Source organism: Manacus vitellinus, unplaced genomic scaffold, assembly GCF_001715985.3.
Source record: "Manacus vitellinus isolate BGI_N305 unplaced genomic scaffold, ASM171598v3 scaffold_0_pilon, whole genome shotgun sequence".
In the NCBI taxonomy this organism is placed as follows: Eukaryota; Metazoa; Chordata; class Aves; order Passeriformes; family Pipridae; genus Manacus; species Manacus vitellinus.
Window position 1 is genome coordinate 44,268,724 of NW_021938789.1, and position 18,292 is coordinate 44,287,015.

At 37.2% G+C, this 18,292-nt stretch overlaps 1 protein-coding gene across 1 annotated transcript; it reads left to right on the top strand.

Annotated features, from left to right (window-relative positions):
• Positions 1-1,548: 1,548 nt before the first annotated feature.
• On the top strand, positions 1,549-9,879 carry UBE2D3 (ubiquitin conjugating enzyme E2 D3; the record flags this gene model as incomplete). The annotated part of the gene is made up of 6 exons (XM_029959521.1): positions 1,549-1,675; positions 1,761-1,792; positions 4,307-4,384; positions 5,243-5,348; positions 6,620-6,713; positions 8,299-9,879. Coding segments are annotated over 6 exons (483 nt in total), but the record flags the coding sequence as incomplete, so codon positions are not given.
• Positions 9,880-18,292: the final 8,413 nt, after the last annotated feature.

Sequence of the window (18,292 nt, forward strand, 5' to 3'; positions counted from 1 at the left end):
TGATTGATCATTCTTAGAAGCTTTCCATCTGAAACTTCTTTTACATATGGACCTAATGAGTGATATTTCATAGAAATAAGGGACCCTCAGTAGTTACTGGAGAGTGTAGAGAAATGTATTCTAAGTGTGTTTACTGTGATGATCTGGAAAGAGCTGTTGCCCACGCTTTAAGTAACAGCAGCAGTGAAATGAACTGTAATATTAATTTCATTGTGCCATTGCTTATCAAAACTGATACAATCTCATTTTGTAAAACAAGTCTGATTGCAGTGCAAAACCAAAGTCTTGTTACTTGGAAAGTTCATCAGAATTCACACATGTAGGAAGGGGAAATCTGTGACTAAATTTTCTTGGTGTTTTGGGGGAAGGGGATTGGTGTGGGGTTTGGGTGGGGTGGTTTTGTTGTTTGGGGCTTTTCAGTTGGTTTTGGGTTTGGGGTTTTTTTAATGTAAAGTACAGAATTTGTGAAACATAAAGGATGCACGTTAGGATCTTCCCAGACAAAGTTAGCTGTACGGTCCCAATCTGCATGTGTTTCCAGCATTATAGGTGTGCCTGGGCTTCTTCAGTGTCTGACAAAGTTTTTGTTTTAATGACTTTTAGAGACTTGCAGGAAAAAAACTGGTGTGGCGCTGTTAAGATATGGAAGAAGGGATGAAGGTTTTGCCTTTTCCCATGACTTCTAGATACCTTGACAAATGCAGATTTATAGAGGCTCTTGAAGCCATTTTTAGATTCAAAGGAGAGCAGGGAAGAAAGAAAGTAGCTGTTACTTGCTTTAACTGAAAGTGTAAATTTAGTTTTAAAACACACTGTCCAAACAAATGACTTGTGGAGCATTAAAACAAATTAATGCAGAGCTTCTTTGATTCCTCACAGCGGTATTGTTACTACACAAGGAATCCTCCATCTGAAGTTTCTGTTTTCATTCCCTCTGGAGTGGGGGAGGGAACTGTTTCTACAGCTCAGTTATTTTGAATTTTAAAGGCATAATTGCCTTAAATGTGAAGTTTGAAATAAAAAATACAGTTATTTTTCCTGATTCCAGCACTTGTCAGCCTCTTGAATTTTCCTGTCTATTCTAATCTGTGCAAGATAGATCCCTGCTGGAGGTAGTGGTTAAAGTGAAACTGAGTTTCAGTGGGGGTTTTTGTTTCTGTTCTGAGTTCTAATGTCAGATGTTACATACATAATGCTTTCTGTTTCATGAAAACTCATCAAAACTCATCAATAGCTTTCCCTCCTTCCACTTCAGGCTTCTCTAGCTAAGACTGAGTCCTTGGAAATTTTGGTCAGAAAGTGGTTAAACTTTGCCTACTTCAGGATTTGTGTCCTGTTCTCCTTTCTTCAACAGGAATGTCTTTATGGTAGTACTTGGAAAAGTACAGTCATTGTAGCTCTTCACCTTCATAGCTGGTTTTTGTGCTTGTTGTCTTTTATAAAGACATTTTTTATACTGATCTAGTGGTTCTAATAGTTGTTAATTGCACATTCTCCTGTGTCTGTATATGGAAAAACTGTTAAAGTTTTTTGCTAGACATGAAGTGAAAATTACTCTGTTCGTGTTTCTGCTCTGAACAGTATGGTTTTTTGTTTGTTTTTTTCCTAAAGGAACTTAGTGACTTAGCCCGTGATCCTCCAGCACAGTGTTCAGCAGGTCCCGTTGGAGATGACAGTAAGTAACTTTAAGATTTCTGTTTTGCTCTGCTAAGTCAAAGCATATCATGCATAGATAATAATGCGGAGTTTTTCTTTTGTAGTGTTTCATTGGCAAGCCACAATTATGGGACCTGTAAGTATTCTAATTCTTGTGAAGTAATATTAAGTGAGTAGTTCTTATTGAGAAAAAAACTGGGGGGGGTTGATTTACTTTTTCTTTTTTTAAACTCTCCTTATCTGACTTTAGTTCTAGAGGTGTTTCTTACAGTAGCAGAAAATGAGGGAGGGGAAAAAAATTAATTAATTCGTTGCTGCAGTGTTTTATGAGGACATATTTCAGCTGAGATGATTTCTAGAGCAATGTTAGATATACTATCACTTCATATCTAGAAACTGTGTTTGCATTTAACTTTTTCCAAAGTTTGAATCTAGTATGGACTTTATGAGGAGCTGTTCCTAATGTCAGGAATTAGTTGGGATGTTTTTGTGTGGATCTTAGAGCAAGGAATCCTTATTTGGTCTGGTGTCATACTCTGAGATCTGGAATACTTGAAGGATAGAAGGGGAAAAATTCACTGAAATGTGAGGTTTTAGTTATGACTGGAGGAAAAAAATCTTTTTTACATGTTCAATAAGCATCTGAAACCTGAATGTGGTTCTTTCCTCATTAAGGAAGCAAAACGTTTGCCTTTAATGAAAACATAACATGGAAACACTTGACATCTGGAGTTCTCAGGGCTGGTTATCTGTATTGAAAAAACAAAACCTTGTGTAACTTGCGAAGACAAATAGCGGATTCCAGTAGACCTGCAGCCACAATATGATGCTTCTGGTGAGGCTACAAAGTAGGAATTAAATATCAGTGATACTGAATGGCCCCGGCTCTATAGCTACAAGTGTGTTATTAGGAGACCACAATGGAAAACGTGCTTATTAGAGGTTCACCTGATTGGAAAAATATCTCTTCCTCCCAAAGTACCTGGTCCTCATCGATTGTAACTAGGTACCTCAAAGAGACAGAATTGTTCAATAGCTATATTCGTGCTTAAATGGCTGGGAGTGTTTTGCACTATACTGGGTATGATGAATCTGTGTGACTGGTGTCTGCATGGTCATGAGGTATTAAACATTGGTTGAATTTAAATTGAGATTATTATTTTTAGTTTCCGGTTCTGGTTTAATAATGTACAGCTCCTTTTTTCCCCATGTGGTTTTTGTGGTGTCAGGTGGTCTGTGTTCCTGTTTCCAGATCGGGCAGTATCCTGACAGAAATGTGGTGTTAGTAGTTTTTGTGCTCCTGTGGTGTTGTCTTTAATAACCAACAAGGATTGTAGAACCACTCATCTGGTCTTCCACCTCTACAGGCTCTGATTTTCTTGGATAGGTGTAAGAGAGCTTGCATTGGTTTAACACATTCTAAGAGGAGCTTCTGTATTTGCTAAAATGTATCCCCAGAATATGTGCAGTAAAAGGATTGGTTTTTTGGTTCCTCAAGGCCTCACATGGTATCTCTTAACCAAGTACAAGAGGTTATATCTTGATCACTAGATTTTCATCAGAGATTGGATATGGGTTATAACCTACTTGTTGGCAGGTTTGAATCCCTTGTTTTGCGTTGCAGATTGTCATTTTCTGGTATTTAAGTAAGATGTAGTTATTTCCTTACATTGGTGAAATGTTTTGCAATTAATATGAGAATTCAATTTACAAATAATGCAGAAGGGTACTGTGTATGTTTCAAATTCATTTTCCCTAGCCCTGAATTCAGAATTAAAGGCATAGTAGTCTTCAGGTTAAAGAATAAAATTGTAGTCTTCAGGTTAAAGAATAAAATTGTAGTCTTCAGGTTAAAGAATAAAATTGTTAGCTCTATTTCAGAAATTTAGTTGTAGTTTTACTGTCATCTTTTTTACTGCCACATGTTGCTTTACTGCTAATAGTTGACACCTGAATGAATTATCCTCATAATTGTTTCCTTGGACAAAGGAAATGTAAAATACTATTCAATACCACATTAGAGTGAATTTCTAAAACAGAAAGGGAGGAAGAATTCACTTGAATCTTCTTTTATTTTTTTGGTCTGTTTGGTTGTGCTGGTAGGGTGATGGGGGTTTTTTGTTGTTTTTTCTGTTGGGGTCTTTGTTTTCTTTTTTCCAAGGAACAAGGAGTTAGCTGTGTATTCTGAGGTTTTCTGAAGGGCTGAGCAATGCCTAAGCTAAGGACAGAACTTAAAGAGGGAATGGGAGTCCGTGGCCACTCTACACCTGGATTGTCATAACAAATAAGCTCCAAACACAGAACTGGAGGATTTTGAATCTGATGAACTCTGTTAACATTACTTTTTGGAGTTATCTCAGAAGCATTTAAATGCTTTTGCCAAGTAATCTTGAGTGGATTGTCAGAGAAACTCTTTTTTATGAAGCACTAGCTTGGAGAGATCCATACAGAAAGTGATCTGTATATATTCTGTATCGCTTACCTTAGGAAGTAGTAACTGAATTTTAATTGCATCTCTCTTGTACTGGTGGACTAAACATTTGAGTTGTTTAAACAAATTTCCTCTCCTTTTATTTATTTAAAAACAAGATCTTCAGTGGTATTTAGTCCTAAAGATGATAATAGGAGAATTATTTGTTTGCTTTGACAGAACGACAGTCCATATCAGGGTGGTGTATTCTTCTTGACAATTCACTTTCCTACAGACTACCCATTCAAACCACCTAAGGTAGGTATTGCTTTCTAATTTATGAAATTAGTGCTTTTTAAAGAACTGAGTACAGGACAGAAATTGTCAGTCTCGGTGTTGTAATATTGTCCAGTTCTCACTTCTTTTCACACATTCTTACAGTATATTAGATGTCTGGGTCCCATTCTAACTACCACAAGAATGGGTGTGTTAGCATATATTTTATGAGCAAATCCATGTGTATGAATTTGGAATGTCTTGGAATGATATCTGGGGTTATTTCTGGTTTTCTTAACTGATAGGAAAACTCATTAGCTTTACTATAGTGTTATTCAGTGTTACTATAATAGAGTTCTCGCTGAGGTGACTGTCAAGTATTAGTGTAGTTGTTTGGATTGGTCTGTAGGAATGTGACACTATGGGTAGGGATTAACTTGCTGAGTGCCTCAAATGGGTGAAGAGGTTATCTGTTAGAATTTGACAGTAATTGCAAAATATGCTCTTTTTTTGGTAGCTTTATCAGCCGCTGCCTTTGTCTTCCAATTTTCAGTCAATATGAAAATGTACCCTTGGAGTGACTGCAGTACTTGAAGTTCCTTAGCTGTGTGACAGCACTGTTACTGTGGTTCAGGCACTTCTGTTGAGTGTCTTCATCATGCAGGCAGCTGTGATTAAAACACAGCCTTGTACTTGCCCTTGCTCTGTTTGAAATAGTGCCTGGTAATGGGAGACTGAGAGATTGTGGCTTGGGCGCATTTCCCTGAATTTGGTGCAGTTTAACTGCTTGATCCTTTTCTTTTAGAGTAAATTGAATTGACTAAAAGCTTTACTGAGAAGAAAGGATGCCATCATTGTCATCGTAGACCAAAACACTTTTTTTTTTGGTTTGTGTTGCAGGTTGCATTTACAACAAGAATCTATCATCCAAATATTAACAGTAATGGCAGCATTTGTCTTGATATTCTCAGATCACAGTGGTCTCCTGCTTTAACTATTTCTAAAGGTAACTTTCATGAACGAGAAATGTTTCCAACTTGTACTGAATACTGTGCTTTTAGTTTGATAATGGTGCCTTACTGCATTTTTAGTGGATATCTGTTTTTTCTAACACCTTCTGCTACACGGCTGTTCAAGGCCTTGTCTGACCACTTGCTTCAGTATTAGCAGAGTTTGCTTCATTGGTCCCAGAGGAATCTGCCAGCATTTGGATTGAATTAGGCCTGTGGTGGTGTATTCGAGCTAAGGCTGAGAAACTGCTTGTTTGCAGCTGTCCATGTAGATACACACGTGCATATTAAATTAAAGATTAAATTAAAGTCAGTTTTTAATAATGAAATTTGCATATTTTTTGAATGTCTAGAATAACATGCAGAGTTATCTTGACATATCTGTGGTAGATGAATAAAACTGGTTTTTATATATGTTGCTTTCTGCCACTGTGCACTGGCATTGTATTACATCATGAACAAAACTTTCTGATCCTACGTCAGGATAAATTGATGTTGTGTTGCAATAGAAGATTTTTAGCTTTCCTCATTTTACTATAGTAAATAACAGATAATTCTCAAATACTTTCATGATGATCAAATTGTTTTGCCTCAAAGCCACTAGTCTCTATGGCTTCAAAAGATCCATCAGAGACCTTTTGTCTATAGAACTTGTAAATCCTGTCTGTCCAAGGAGTCAGTTTGTGATTTGAATGTGGATTCCCTATATTTTAATGCTTCACTGTTTTCCTTTAAAACTGCTGTGAGAGTAGGAAATGAAGTCCTCATAGTTGCCTTAGTTGCCTACAACAGTGTTACTCTTTTTTACAACATACATGTAGTTTTATTCAGTGCAGACCAGGGTGTTGTTACCTTACATGCAACAGATAAAGAAGTCAGTCTGATTTAGAAAAAAAATAAATTTAAATTTGAAGATTTTCTAGTGTTAGTGATGAAAACCATGGATATGCTGGTCATCAGAGTACATAATGTGCTTTTGTTGGCTGCTATGTTACATCATAGTGCAGGGGACAACAGTGCTGTTCTCATGTGCTCACTGACAGCTGTAACTATTGGGAAATAGGAAACAAATAGTTCTTACAAACTTTTAATTTATTCTGGGCTTTTTACTTAGAGCAAGTTACAGATATATTTGGCTGTTTATCAGGAAAATACTTCTTAGGTTCTCTCCTGTGCTGACATTGTGCTCATGTAAAGATCTGTGTTCCATTGTTTGAGATTGTTGCTCCTGTTTTGCTATTGAGAATGCTTTTTTTTTTTTTTACAGTTCTCTTATCCATTTGTTCACTGTTATGCGATCCAAATCCAGATGACCCACTAGTGCCAGAGATTGCACGTATCTATAAAACAGACAGAGACAAGTAAGTACAGAGTTGCACAAGACTAGTACTTTAACAGGCTTTGTAAGAGTGCATTGTCAGACAGCAGTTGTGTTTAGTGAGCCTTTTGTGAAAATCCGAGATGGAGGGAACTCGTGTGTCAGAGAAGCGACTATTCTTGGTAGTGCATAATTTAAAAACAGAGGAGCTGAGCAGCTTTGAAGTTGTGGGTGAAGGAGACTATCTTTTTCTCATGTGGGGAAGTATTTTACAGTATATATTGCCCATTTTTTTGCTTACTGCACATAAATAGAGTATAGTTAGATCTTTATAATGAAGAAAAGATAGCTGCGTGTTTTTGGTGCTTTCATTTGGCAGCAGCTTGGCTTATAATTTTGGTGCTCCCCTTGAAAACAGGCTGCAGAACTTTTTTTCCTATCTGTGTTGCAACAACTTTATTTTCCTGAGGTACTTTTAACATTTTGCACAGATAGAATTATTAGTTTGTTTTTTTCATATATATATTAATGCTAAATACATTTGTCCAATTAGGTACAATAGGTTAGCAAGAGAGTGGACAGAGAAATACGCTATGCTGTAGGGTAAGGATATCTGCACATTATGGTGCATTTGACAAAATGGAAATTTGTCAGCACTTGGGTGCTGCATGCTCTAAGCACTGGATTAACTAACAGATAATGGATGCACCAGTTACTGAACCTGGAAATTTAACAGCTTGATCTGTGATTAGTGTGTAATATAGTGGCTAGTCACTATTTCTCACAACTACTGCTCTTGCATGGCCCCAAAAGAAAAGTTAGTATGAAATAATTACTGAGTTCTGAGCCAGCTTGTCAACTTGTTCTGGTAAGTATTTACCCAGATTTTGTCAGAATTTGGTTCAAAGTGATGCATGTAGCGAGACCTCATGAAGAGACATTGGTGAATTTAGACAATCCAAATTTCAACTTTTTTTATACAGCAGTGTCTGTCTTCCACATATAAAGTAGGAAAACATATGGGGATTATGTTCTGCTTGTATAGTTGAAAATTAACTTCTTACTGACAAGCATGGAGTTAAGTGAAAACTAATTGTCAGTTCAGTTCCTGTGGAAGTAGTGCACTTCAATGTCCTTTAAAAATTGTTTGAGCAGTGTATTTGTGTGGAAAGAGAGTATTAAGTGTGAAGAAATGTTTAGTGTTGTTTTTCTTTAAAATGGGAAATTTGATGTTCTGTATCCAATGATATTATTAACCAAATAATCTTTACTTATGGCATGTGATACAGTGTAATCTTACCTAAGAGCAATATTTAAACAAAATCCTCCCTTTGCATCTCCCATCCCAGATAGTCTTTATTCCTTCCTCAGTCATTTTCTCACAACAGACTTCTGGCAAATTTGCTTGTCATGAATTTCAAGTTTTTCCTAAAATTAGAGAATATCCTAATTTGTCTACAGAAGGAATTGTTCAGGTTTTTTCAGTTCAGGTGTATCTTAGTACAGAAAGAGAGTTCTTGTAGTAAAGAGAATAGGGAGATAGGGATAAAGTTATACTTAATCATAAACTGTTTAGGAAATTTTTATTTTCATGCTGACATTAATTCATTTCCTGTTTTTGTTTGCAGGTACAACAGAATATCTCGGGAATGGACTCAGAAGTACGCCATGTGATGCTACCTTAAAGTCAGAATAACCTGCATTATAGCTGGAATAAACTTTAAATTACTGTTCCTTTTTTGATTTTCTTATCCGGCTGCTCCCCTATCAGACCTCATCTTTTTTATTTTTTTGTTTACCTCCTTCCATTCATGCACATGCTCATCTGAGAAGACTTTAGTTCTTCCAGCTTTGGACAATAACTGCTTTTAGAATCTGTAAAGTAGTTACACAAGAACAATTGCCCAAGATTCAGAATTTTTTTTTAATGGAGCATGTGTATTATGTGGCCAATGTCTTCATTCTAACTTGGTTATGAGATTAAAAACAAACATTCCTCACTGCTCTAACAGATACTGAAGATATCACCTGAAGGGGGGAGGGGAGATGGATGTTCAGTTTTCTCCCATCAAAGAAGTAACATTGCTGTAGCAACATCCATCTTGTTCCAAACCTTCCAGTGTTAGAGAACTGAGGTTTTATTATTTACTTTTGCTCATAACTGATGTGTCTGGAGAATTGGTACTGAATCTATAGCATCAGCAGAACAGAAAATGTGATGTATCTTATGCATGTCAATAAAGGAATGACCAGTTCTTGTTTTACAGAGAATGGAAATTGGAAGTCAAACATCCCTTGTATTCCAAAATAGGGTTTAAGAACATTTTTGTAATTCATTTAAATTTTGTTAGGAGGCTTGGAGCTATTAGTTAATCTGTCTTCCAAAACACTGTTTAATATAGCACTGAATAAATGATGCAAGTTGTCAATGGATGAGTGATCAACTAATAGCTCTACTAGTAATTGATTTATTTTCTTCAATAAAGTTGCATAAACCAATGAGTTAGCTGCCTGGATTAATCAATATGGGAAACAAAATCTTTTGTAAAAGCAAAGCTGGTTTTTGTATATACTGTTGGCATTTGCCTCATTGTTTAACATCAAATAATGATGTAAAGTTCAATAGAGTGAATCTTTTGCCATTTTCAGTTATAATGCTCAGTCTGTTGCAGGTTGACACATTGCTCGGCCTGATGTATGCAGAATTAATAAGCTAACATAGCAGTGTAGCCGTAGTAGGGTGCTACACTTGGTGCTGGGAGCCCAGCGTTCACGGATGGACTTGGGACCCAGCAGATCTGAAGTGGTGTATTGTGGAGATACTTCCTGATGCACCCGCGTTTGCTGACTGAGAACCTTTTCCTTCACCTTGTACACTTGACAACTGAAAGATCTTAATGTGGGAGTAATGATGAGGCAAAAAAAATTATAAAATAAAGTACTGTTTTGATGTGGGAATTGTCATGAGGCTGTGTTGAAGTGACTTTACTATGTGGGATGTTCGTTACCATTGAAAAAGACTTGTTCAGCCATGCTGCCATTTACATTGATGACTATTTTAATGCAACAGACACTTTCTTCATGTCAGGTGACTAAACGTGAATAAAGACTCATTGCTATTGGATTTTTGTTCTACAAGAAACATTGTCTTGTGCCATTAGTTTATCTTCGCAGCAACAAGGGCATTATTAAACATCCGACTCTCCTCTTCCCTGCCCTCTTCCTTCATATTTTTTCTTGTTTAATTTTTTGGTCTCCATTCTTAACATCCATAGCTTAATTTTCTCTAGTCTTGTACTATCACTTTATTGTGCATCTGTGACTTCTCACTGGCACCACTTTTGCACTGCTTATAGTTATGTACATTCTGATTCCTTGTCCCCACATGGATGTGGAAAGCTAGATGTAAAATAAATGTTAAACCTTAATTTTTATAAAAATTTGAACATGTAGTTTGGACATGGTTTGTTCTGGTTCTAAACTATGAAAGTGAACTTATTTTCAAGTCTTGAAAAGTCTAGTTGGCTTGAAATTTAGAAACCTGGGCTCTCTTTAGCAGCATGTGCCTCACAGAAGACATTCTAGAATTTGCTTATGAAGCTGCTGTTCATGCAGTATTTCTGCTAACCAGAGATTTTTGCTTACTCCATATTGCTGGAAAGTTGGAATGCAACTGCCAGTAGAATTATAACTGAGGTAAAAGTTTTTATTTTTAAGCTTACAAATGTGCTGCCCTCTTTTTTGTAATTGTAATTATTTGATGCTTATTTGTGTTGTTATAGCCACTGATATCGCTTACCTGATCGACTAGAAAGGTGTTTTTTGAGATATAGGGCACCAGGCTTTATGAAATGCAAAGAGGCGTGGATGATGGTGGGTCAGGGAAGGAGAAGGTGGTAAAATTTTACATGGAAGATGGAAATCTTGTTTGGACCACTACATGTTTCTTTTTTGCATCCGTCATTGACCCTCTCTGGTAACTTTCTGTAATTAGAGTGTATGTTGATGAAAGGAGGGTGAATTATAGATGTTGTATATGGATGCTGAAGGTCATGCAGAGATTTAAAATCTCTCTGTGAAGTGGGAAATGACAAGTGTTTTGTCCTTGGAGCAGTCTCAGTAGTGTCTCATGCAGGCTTCCTGCAGAAGTTCTATTTGGGCTTGCTGTTCAAGCAGGGGGCAAGGGGAGGAGCTGATAATCAGGAGCCAGTAAGGTGATGATGAAGAATTCTAAGACACACAAAACTAAAACCTTAATTAGTGATGACCTCAATGAGTAATCTACCTACTCAAAACCACATTCAGTCTCAAAAGTACATCACGGATCTTGATTCCTACAGAACTAAAAGGTTTATTCCAGGATGATAAATGCCGTAATAGCTTCAGAACACAGGGGTAGCTCCATCCTAAAAGAATTGGATTAAACAAAGTAGCTCTTTTTTTTTTTTTTTAATGGCTTTCATTTGAGAATATTTAGAACAAAGTGTCAAGCCAAGGCACTTACACATACAGCAGGGAAAGGAAAGGGAGTGTTCATTCTGGAATAATTTTTTTAAAGATTTATTGCTATGTTTAATTGAGGTTTCAGTTTAACAACATGATTCCAGTCAGCTTATTGAAATTTCACTTGAAAAACGGAGTGGTTTTAAGTACAAGTGTCTTTTCATGATGCAGGAAGAACTGATCTGCGGTACTGGTTAGGGATCTTTTCTTTTTTTGCCTGTCTCCTGATGCACACATTATCTTCTGTATTGGTTGAAAAAAATGAGTATATACACATTTTTGCATATGTGAGTGAAAACGTGCCACTCAGTTGCGCTGTGCCATAATTTTTATATAAAGATTATAAATGCTAACTTTTTCTGAGAAGTCTGGCTTTAAGCAGACCACAACAGCAAGCTTTGATTGCTACAGGAGTCACGGAACTACAGTCTGGCAGATGATAAAGAGACAACTAGTTAGTAAATAGTTGTGCAAATGTACCACACTGCTCCTGTCAGATCAGATAGTTGCTTAAGCAAAAAGGAGTCTGCACTAATTAACAGATAACTTGAGGGTTTAAACATTTACAGCCAGAAATGTTCTAAATAACACTTTTTAAATTGTATTCTTCTCTGCAGCCTCCCCTCAGTTGTTCTCCCTAGCTGTTTTATTTCAAATCCTTCACTACTATAAAAAAGAGTATTTTAGCAGGCATTATCATCAGAAGCAGATGCTATAGGTCCATCACGTAGCTACTGATGCACAAGAAATCTGCTGTCCACAAGTCCCTAGTAAAACTTAAAGCATAGTTGGAAATCAGCTGGAGATTTCTTGCTGTGTTTATAGCTGTCCAAAACATTTCAAAATCACTTGGTTTTCCCTGATTTGTGTGTAGTTTTATATATGAAAATGAGGCTAAAACAACCATCTCCATTATTTAAATTAAAAAATTAGCAATAGAACAATGGAATGAGATAAATAATCCATGATCAATAAAGGATCTTAATGTAGAAAGGTTATTTTAATGGAACATAGACTATATTAATTCCTTCAAACCTGAAAACAAAAACAAAATGCTACTCATGGGATTAATTCGCTTTATGCTCTTTGGTTCTTGGTGTCATTGAATGGATAGCATTTTACCCCAGTGCCTTCAATGTAAATATAAAATGGGCAGAAATCGAAGAACTGTTGATTCAGATCCTGATAGGCAATTGTTGCATATTGTAATTATGGCTGAAATATTTTCAGTATAAGGCTGAGGGCTTAATATATTGGCAACAGTACAGAGAAGGCATAGTAACACCAGAAGCAAAACTGGGTAAACACATGATGTAAAGAGAAAGTGTGGAAGGTAAAGATAGGCTGCCTGTATTACTGTGAAGTGGAACTGTGCTGCTGTCAATTCATGCAATCTAATGTAAAACTAGCTGGTTTCAAAATAATCTGGAATATGACAGTTGATAAATTGTAATTTTAAGCATCTAGGTTAGCCTGAATAGCAGTTCAGATGTAGCCTTAGGAAAAGCAGTTCTGAGAGTAGACAGATGAGCTCTTGCAGGTGGGTACAGAACAGTCCCTAAATTGGTGTTTGTGATTGTTTGGTTGGAGCCTCAAAACTGACTGACCGTCCTCAATTAATGCAACAGTAAATTCTGCAGAAACTGTGGTCTCCAATGCGTTTCGAAGGAAACACTCTTCTTCAGAAGTAGTTCAAAGTAGTCCGCTTTTTTGTGTGTTTTGTTGTTGTTGTTTGGTTTTTTGTACCCCAGGGGTTTGTTTAATGTCAGTCAGTTGTGGGGGAGAGAGTTCAGTAGCTTCCAGGTAAGCAGCAGTAACAGCTGTAACTATTTCTAGAGCAGCTGTCTTGCCTTGGTCGGTTAGAAGAGGTGATAAGCATAATCTTTGCAGTGATAGGTGCCAGAAGTGAAACAGTGAATTTGATAGGACAGCTCTATGTAAAGTAATGCTTGAAAATTTCTCTGGTAAACAGCCTTGTTTGCTCAAAACAGTGCTTTTTTTGCTTTTTTATTTTTTTCTTTTTCTTTTTTTTTTTTTTGTCTATGCATTGGAAATGGTGAGATTTCAGTATCTCCTTCAAACAGTGAAAGTTTTTAGTTTGTGACAGGAGAAAACTTCATCAGGAGACATACAGTGTTGATCAGAAAATGTTTTTCACCAGCTTTTAACAGCTTTTAATGCTGATTTTTGATCTAGGGTTGTACTCTGGGAGAGTAGGGTGCTCTCTTTAAATGGCTGCTCTTGAGATTGGTTCCCCTTCAGGAGCTACAAGCAGAAATACTCAAGCTCTGCTTAAGTTTTGCAAATCTAGATCATTCTGGCTTTTGCCTTAACTTCATTAATCTTCATATTAACTGTACATTGTCCCATCAGAGACTTAATGTGTGCAGAGTATGATCAGTTGCTTAGAAGGTGGTGATACAACTTTGTCCCCATGGCAAGAATGCTAGCTGGGCAGCTGGCTTTGCTCCAGCTACTTTGGCATATTGTGGTTGTGGAGACAGAATTTGGACGTGCCTTTACCTTTATCTGGGATGGAAATTTTGACTCAAGTTTAGCCTCTCAGATGTGGTGTCTTGTTTCATTAGAGGGAATGCACAAATCGTTTCCTGTGTTTTGAAGAGCTGCCTAACTGGTGATGTTCTTGTCTTAGAAAACATTGGTAGATACTGAATATGGTAGTTTCATCTCTGCTGAGGAACACAAAAGCCTGTGCTTGTTCATAAATCAATCCTCTAGTTTTTTTCCCCTCTGGCCAGGTAACCCTCAGTACTTCTTATCTCACAGTATTTGATGCCAGTCAAAAAATAAACTATGTTCAGTCATGACTCCTTGTTTTTTTGTTTGGTTGGGTTTGTTTCAGTTTTGTTTTGTGGGGTGTTGGGTGTTTTGGGGGATGTTCTGGAACTTTCTACTGAACGTGCAGCTCTGATCCTCTTGGCATCTGAGTGAGGAACTGCCATTTACAACCTTATGTACAGAACTTAATGTGAGTCTATAACCCCTTCTTCCTAGCAAATTTGAAGGTAAATAGTGAAGATCTGTCATCTCTGACAAGGACCACTGCTCATTGTGAAGCTGGTAATTATTTAGGGAGGGATACTCTTGCTCAAACAAGGTTTACAGATTACTTGTCATGGTATTAATCCCGCTGTGACAGTGAATGCTGAAAACTTAATTAATTCACAGGTATCTTAGTAATTGAAGGTGTTATTCAATATAACCATTATTCTTTTTCCTGTTGCAAGGTTTGGAATGTTCTTATTGGTGTATGAGATCCAGACCTCTTTGCAAGATGCTAGATTTTGTGTCTGTACTCAAAAGAGCATTGAGGAAAGTATCACTGATAGTGACTGTAGGAGTTCTCAAGTAACAAACTTAGTGGAGAACAAAACTTCTGGAACATGGCACTGATATTTTTATAGAATGGATTAGTGCTGGCTGGAGAATTGAATTTAGTATTGGGACTGGGTGGTGTTCAATCTCTGTGTCTGTGAAAAGTCCCTTAAAGTATTGCACCTCTTAAGCATATCTGTCTGGTCTAAACTCAGTAATGAGGTGCCAGAGGACAAGTGCAGTTAGTAAGTCTAGGCAGTGTAAGAGGTAGAACTTTCTCCTGTGAATGAATTGTGACCCCCTGATTTTACTGATTGTACTAACTGCTCTTAATGTTTTTACAGTCTGAGTTTTATTTCATGAGATATCTCTTAAGTCTTGTTTACATAGTGATTTTTGTTTCCTGAGAATCCATTCCAAATTCATTTAAAGCAGCACTTCAGCGTATCATCACACCATCGCAAGCAATTGAATTAGAGGGGAGGTAGGTGGATGGCTGCTACTTAGCTGACTTTTTTCCTCTGCTACTTTGTATGTGCTGTGCTTCACACTCGGAATTACTGTTCTGGTGCAAAGCATGTGAATTTTCATAGCCTTAACTATTTACTTACAAATTGGGAAAGAAGTAAAAAAGCATTCTGTTTGGATTAACTATAAATGGTATGAGAAAACTCAAGCTCAAAGAAAATACAGAGAATCCTGAAACATATTTTTGCACATAATATTTTTTCCAATACTGATAAGATTGATGTAGAAAAACATTCCAACTTTTCAGAATGGAAACTTGAAAAGGCAGGTTTGTGGAAAAATACTGACCAGTTACCTTAAAACTTTTGGATGTAAAACTTCACTTGAAAACAGCCTTTTTTTTTTTTAGCGTGAATGATGTGGCATCTTTCTGTGTACAGATGCATTATGCTGTGCTTTACGGGAGGTGGGAGGGGAGAAAAAAAGGAAGATGAAAAGAGAAGTTGCCACTTGCTGTTTATCTGAAGCTAGATCATCTCTGGTTCCCAGAGTGGAGACATGATACAGGAATAGGTTGTAGTTGAACAATCAGCTGTCCTAACCTTGTTTTCCTTCCCATAGCCACCCTACAATGTTTGTCTCCACCCTTTTGAGACCTGAACTCTTTTTTGCCACATACACCTGCCCTGCTAGATAGGGCTTCTCTTTGTTGCCTTCCCTGATCTGATGGGGAATGTCTTTCACGTAACTTAGCTAGGCAGTGCCTGGGGGCTCTTTGAGTGCTTCCAACTTATGAACCAGTATTTAATACAATTGCTAGGGCAAGTAATGCCTCTTGAGGTGCAAAGTAGGAAGGAAGGGGGAAGGGGTAAGTAACAGAAAATAATTTTTTTACTCAGTTGCTGAAGTCATTCTAATTGGGAGGAAAGCTTGTAAAAATACTGAAAAACATGGGTTAAGAAACTTAAGTTTTTAGGTTAGGTAAGTACAGGCAAAACAACTGCCATATATTAGGATTAGAAATTTAGAGTGCAGATATGCAGAGACAAAGGGTGAAAGGGAAGAACACAATGTTTTAAGTCTCACTGAGTTTTTTTTAAAGAGTAGTTACCATGAAGCATATGCTGACATATACATCATGAATAATTTAGGGTGTGGACAGAGGAGAGGGCAGCCAGCTGTACCTTCTGAGCCAGCTGCAGCAGACAGATAAGCTCTTCTAGAAGAGTTATGCTAGGAGGAAGTAGCAGTAATCATAGTTGGTGGTTACAACATTATGGGTCATTTACGGGAAGCTGGAAGGATAAACAGCAGATCAGCATCCTTGGTAATAAGAACACAACAAAAGAGGTCTTGAAAAACCTCCAAGTTCAAATTACCACCAAGATGTTCACTAAACAATGAGTGACTCTTCCCAGTCATGCAGCAGCTTTAAGCTGTCCACTGCTAGCTGTCAAAGCAGAAGGTGGCAGAAAAAACTTTGTTGTACCCTTCTGTTTTCTGAGTAAACCTTCATGTCTGGGACCAAGTATGGAGGACTCCAAAGTGAATATTGTGGAATAGCAAGTTACTTCTCAACTTGCTAGGCACGTTGAAGAACTTCATCAGACTGAATTGCCTGAAATATTTTTTTAGTTTTAAGTATCTTTTTATTGTGATTGAAATTCCTCAGGGCATAGTTCCAGGCCTTTAAAACTGTATTTGTCAATAAGACCACCGTTGATAAACTGTATTCAAAAAATGCTGAGAGAATCAACATAATAGAACCTTTATTGACAGATAAGTACTCAAGATGATTCTGCATCCTGAACTCTGTAAGTGCTTAATAACATTCTGGAGTCATGACAGCGTCCTGTGATGAAGAAACCCTTTTAGGAGAGAGCCATATCTTTGGAAATGGTTGTTTGCTGAATGCTGTTTGTTCTGCTAGTAAGTAAAAATTGCCAAAAAATTAGGTGGCTGTTCACTCGCCAACTCACTAATTAAAACTTTAAATATTGTGGCACTTTTTTGAAATGTTCTATAGACATCAAAATGTATGCTGAGTGTTTTATACGAAGGTTTAATTAAAGTTTTTTTCCTTTCATTAGATCTATAGCAGTTTAGACTAGCTGAAGATTTTTCTGAAACAATTTTAGAGGATTCCAGGCAGTGATCTCTTGTGGTTTTTAGAACCTTTCTTACAGGCAACAGTGGCTTATCTACAGTCCCAGTGGTGAGAAAAAAGAGACTTCTTCCATGGAATTGTGACACTTGTAGCAGTAATCAAAGATGTAGGCACTAATTTGAGCACCAGATTACTTGGATCCAGTGGGCTGAGAATTTAGTTATAAACAAAATGAGTGTAAGTAGTATCTTAACATAGCCACTCCCCTTCCTTCACCAACAACTGAGCTGAAAAGACAAAGGTTCAAATCCCTGAGGTTCTTCATGTTTCTAGCCATAAAACTACTGCCTGCATTTCCTTCTTCCAATGCATATATCATAAGATTAAAATTTTTACTAGTACCAAAACAAGGTATTTGTAGTCAGTATGAGAGGACATGAGGAAATGGAATGAAGGTGCATCAGAGAAGTTCATGCTGGACATTAGGAAAAGCTTCTTCACTGAGAGCGTGGTCAGCCACTGGAATAGGCTCCCCAGGGAAGTGGTTCACAACAACAAGCCTGTCAGAGTTCAAAGAGCAACTGAATGATACTCTTAGTCATATGGTTTAGTTTTATTTAATCCTGCAAGGAGCGGGGAGTTGGACTTTTGATGATCCTTATGGGTCCTTTCCAATTTGAGATATTCTATGATCCTAGAATATATAGGATCTTTGTATATTGCAGTTGTCTTTTCCTTTTTGTTGCAGTGAGAATCAAGTATGTAATGCTTTTTTTTTTTTAATTTTTACAGATGGGTGTATGCATAAAGTAGTATTTTTAGTGCTGTTTATGTACTAAGTCATTTGGGGAAAAAAAATAGAGCCCGTATTAAAAAATGTCTCTTTTGTGAGTTGAATGAGTCAATTCCAATAACTCTTACTCCTGAGACATTTGTAGCAGTGCAGTGAGTGATGTGGCATGTAGCCTCCTGGACTGCATGAGGATGTGGTTCCGTTACATAAGGGGTTTGCACTGGAATCATTCACACTGGACAAGTGAATATTTTTTCATACGTAGACAGGCTCTTGGCTTATGCTGTTGCATGAGTAGGCCTTGAGTCAATTCAGTGGGGACTTCATTGATTAAGAATTCTGGAAGTTCTTACAGGTGTTGAAATAATCATTAATCTTTCAACAGGGAAAAAAGTCTCTTTCAAGTGCCCACAGT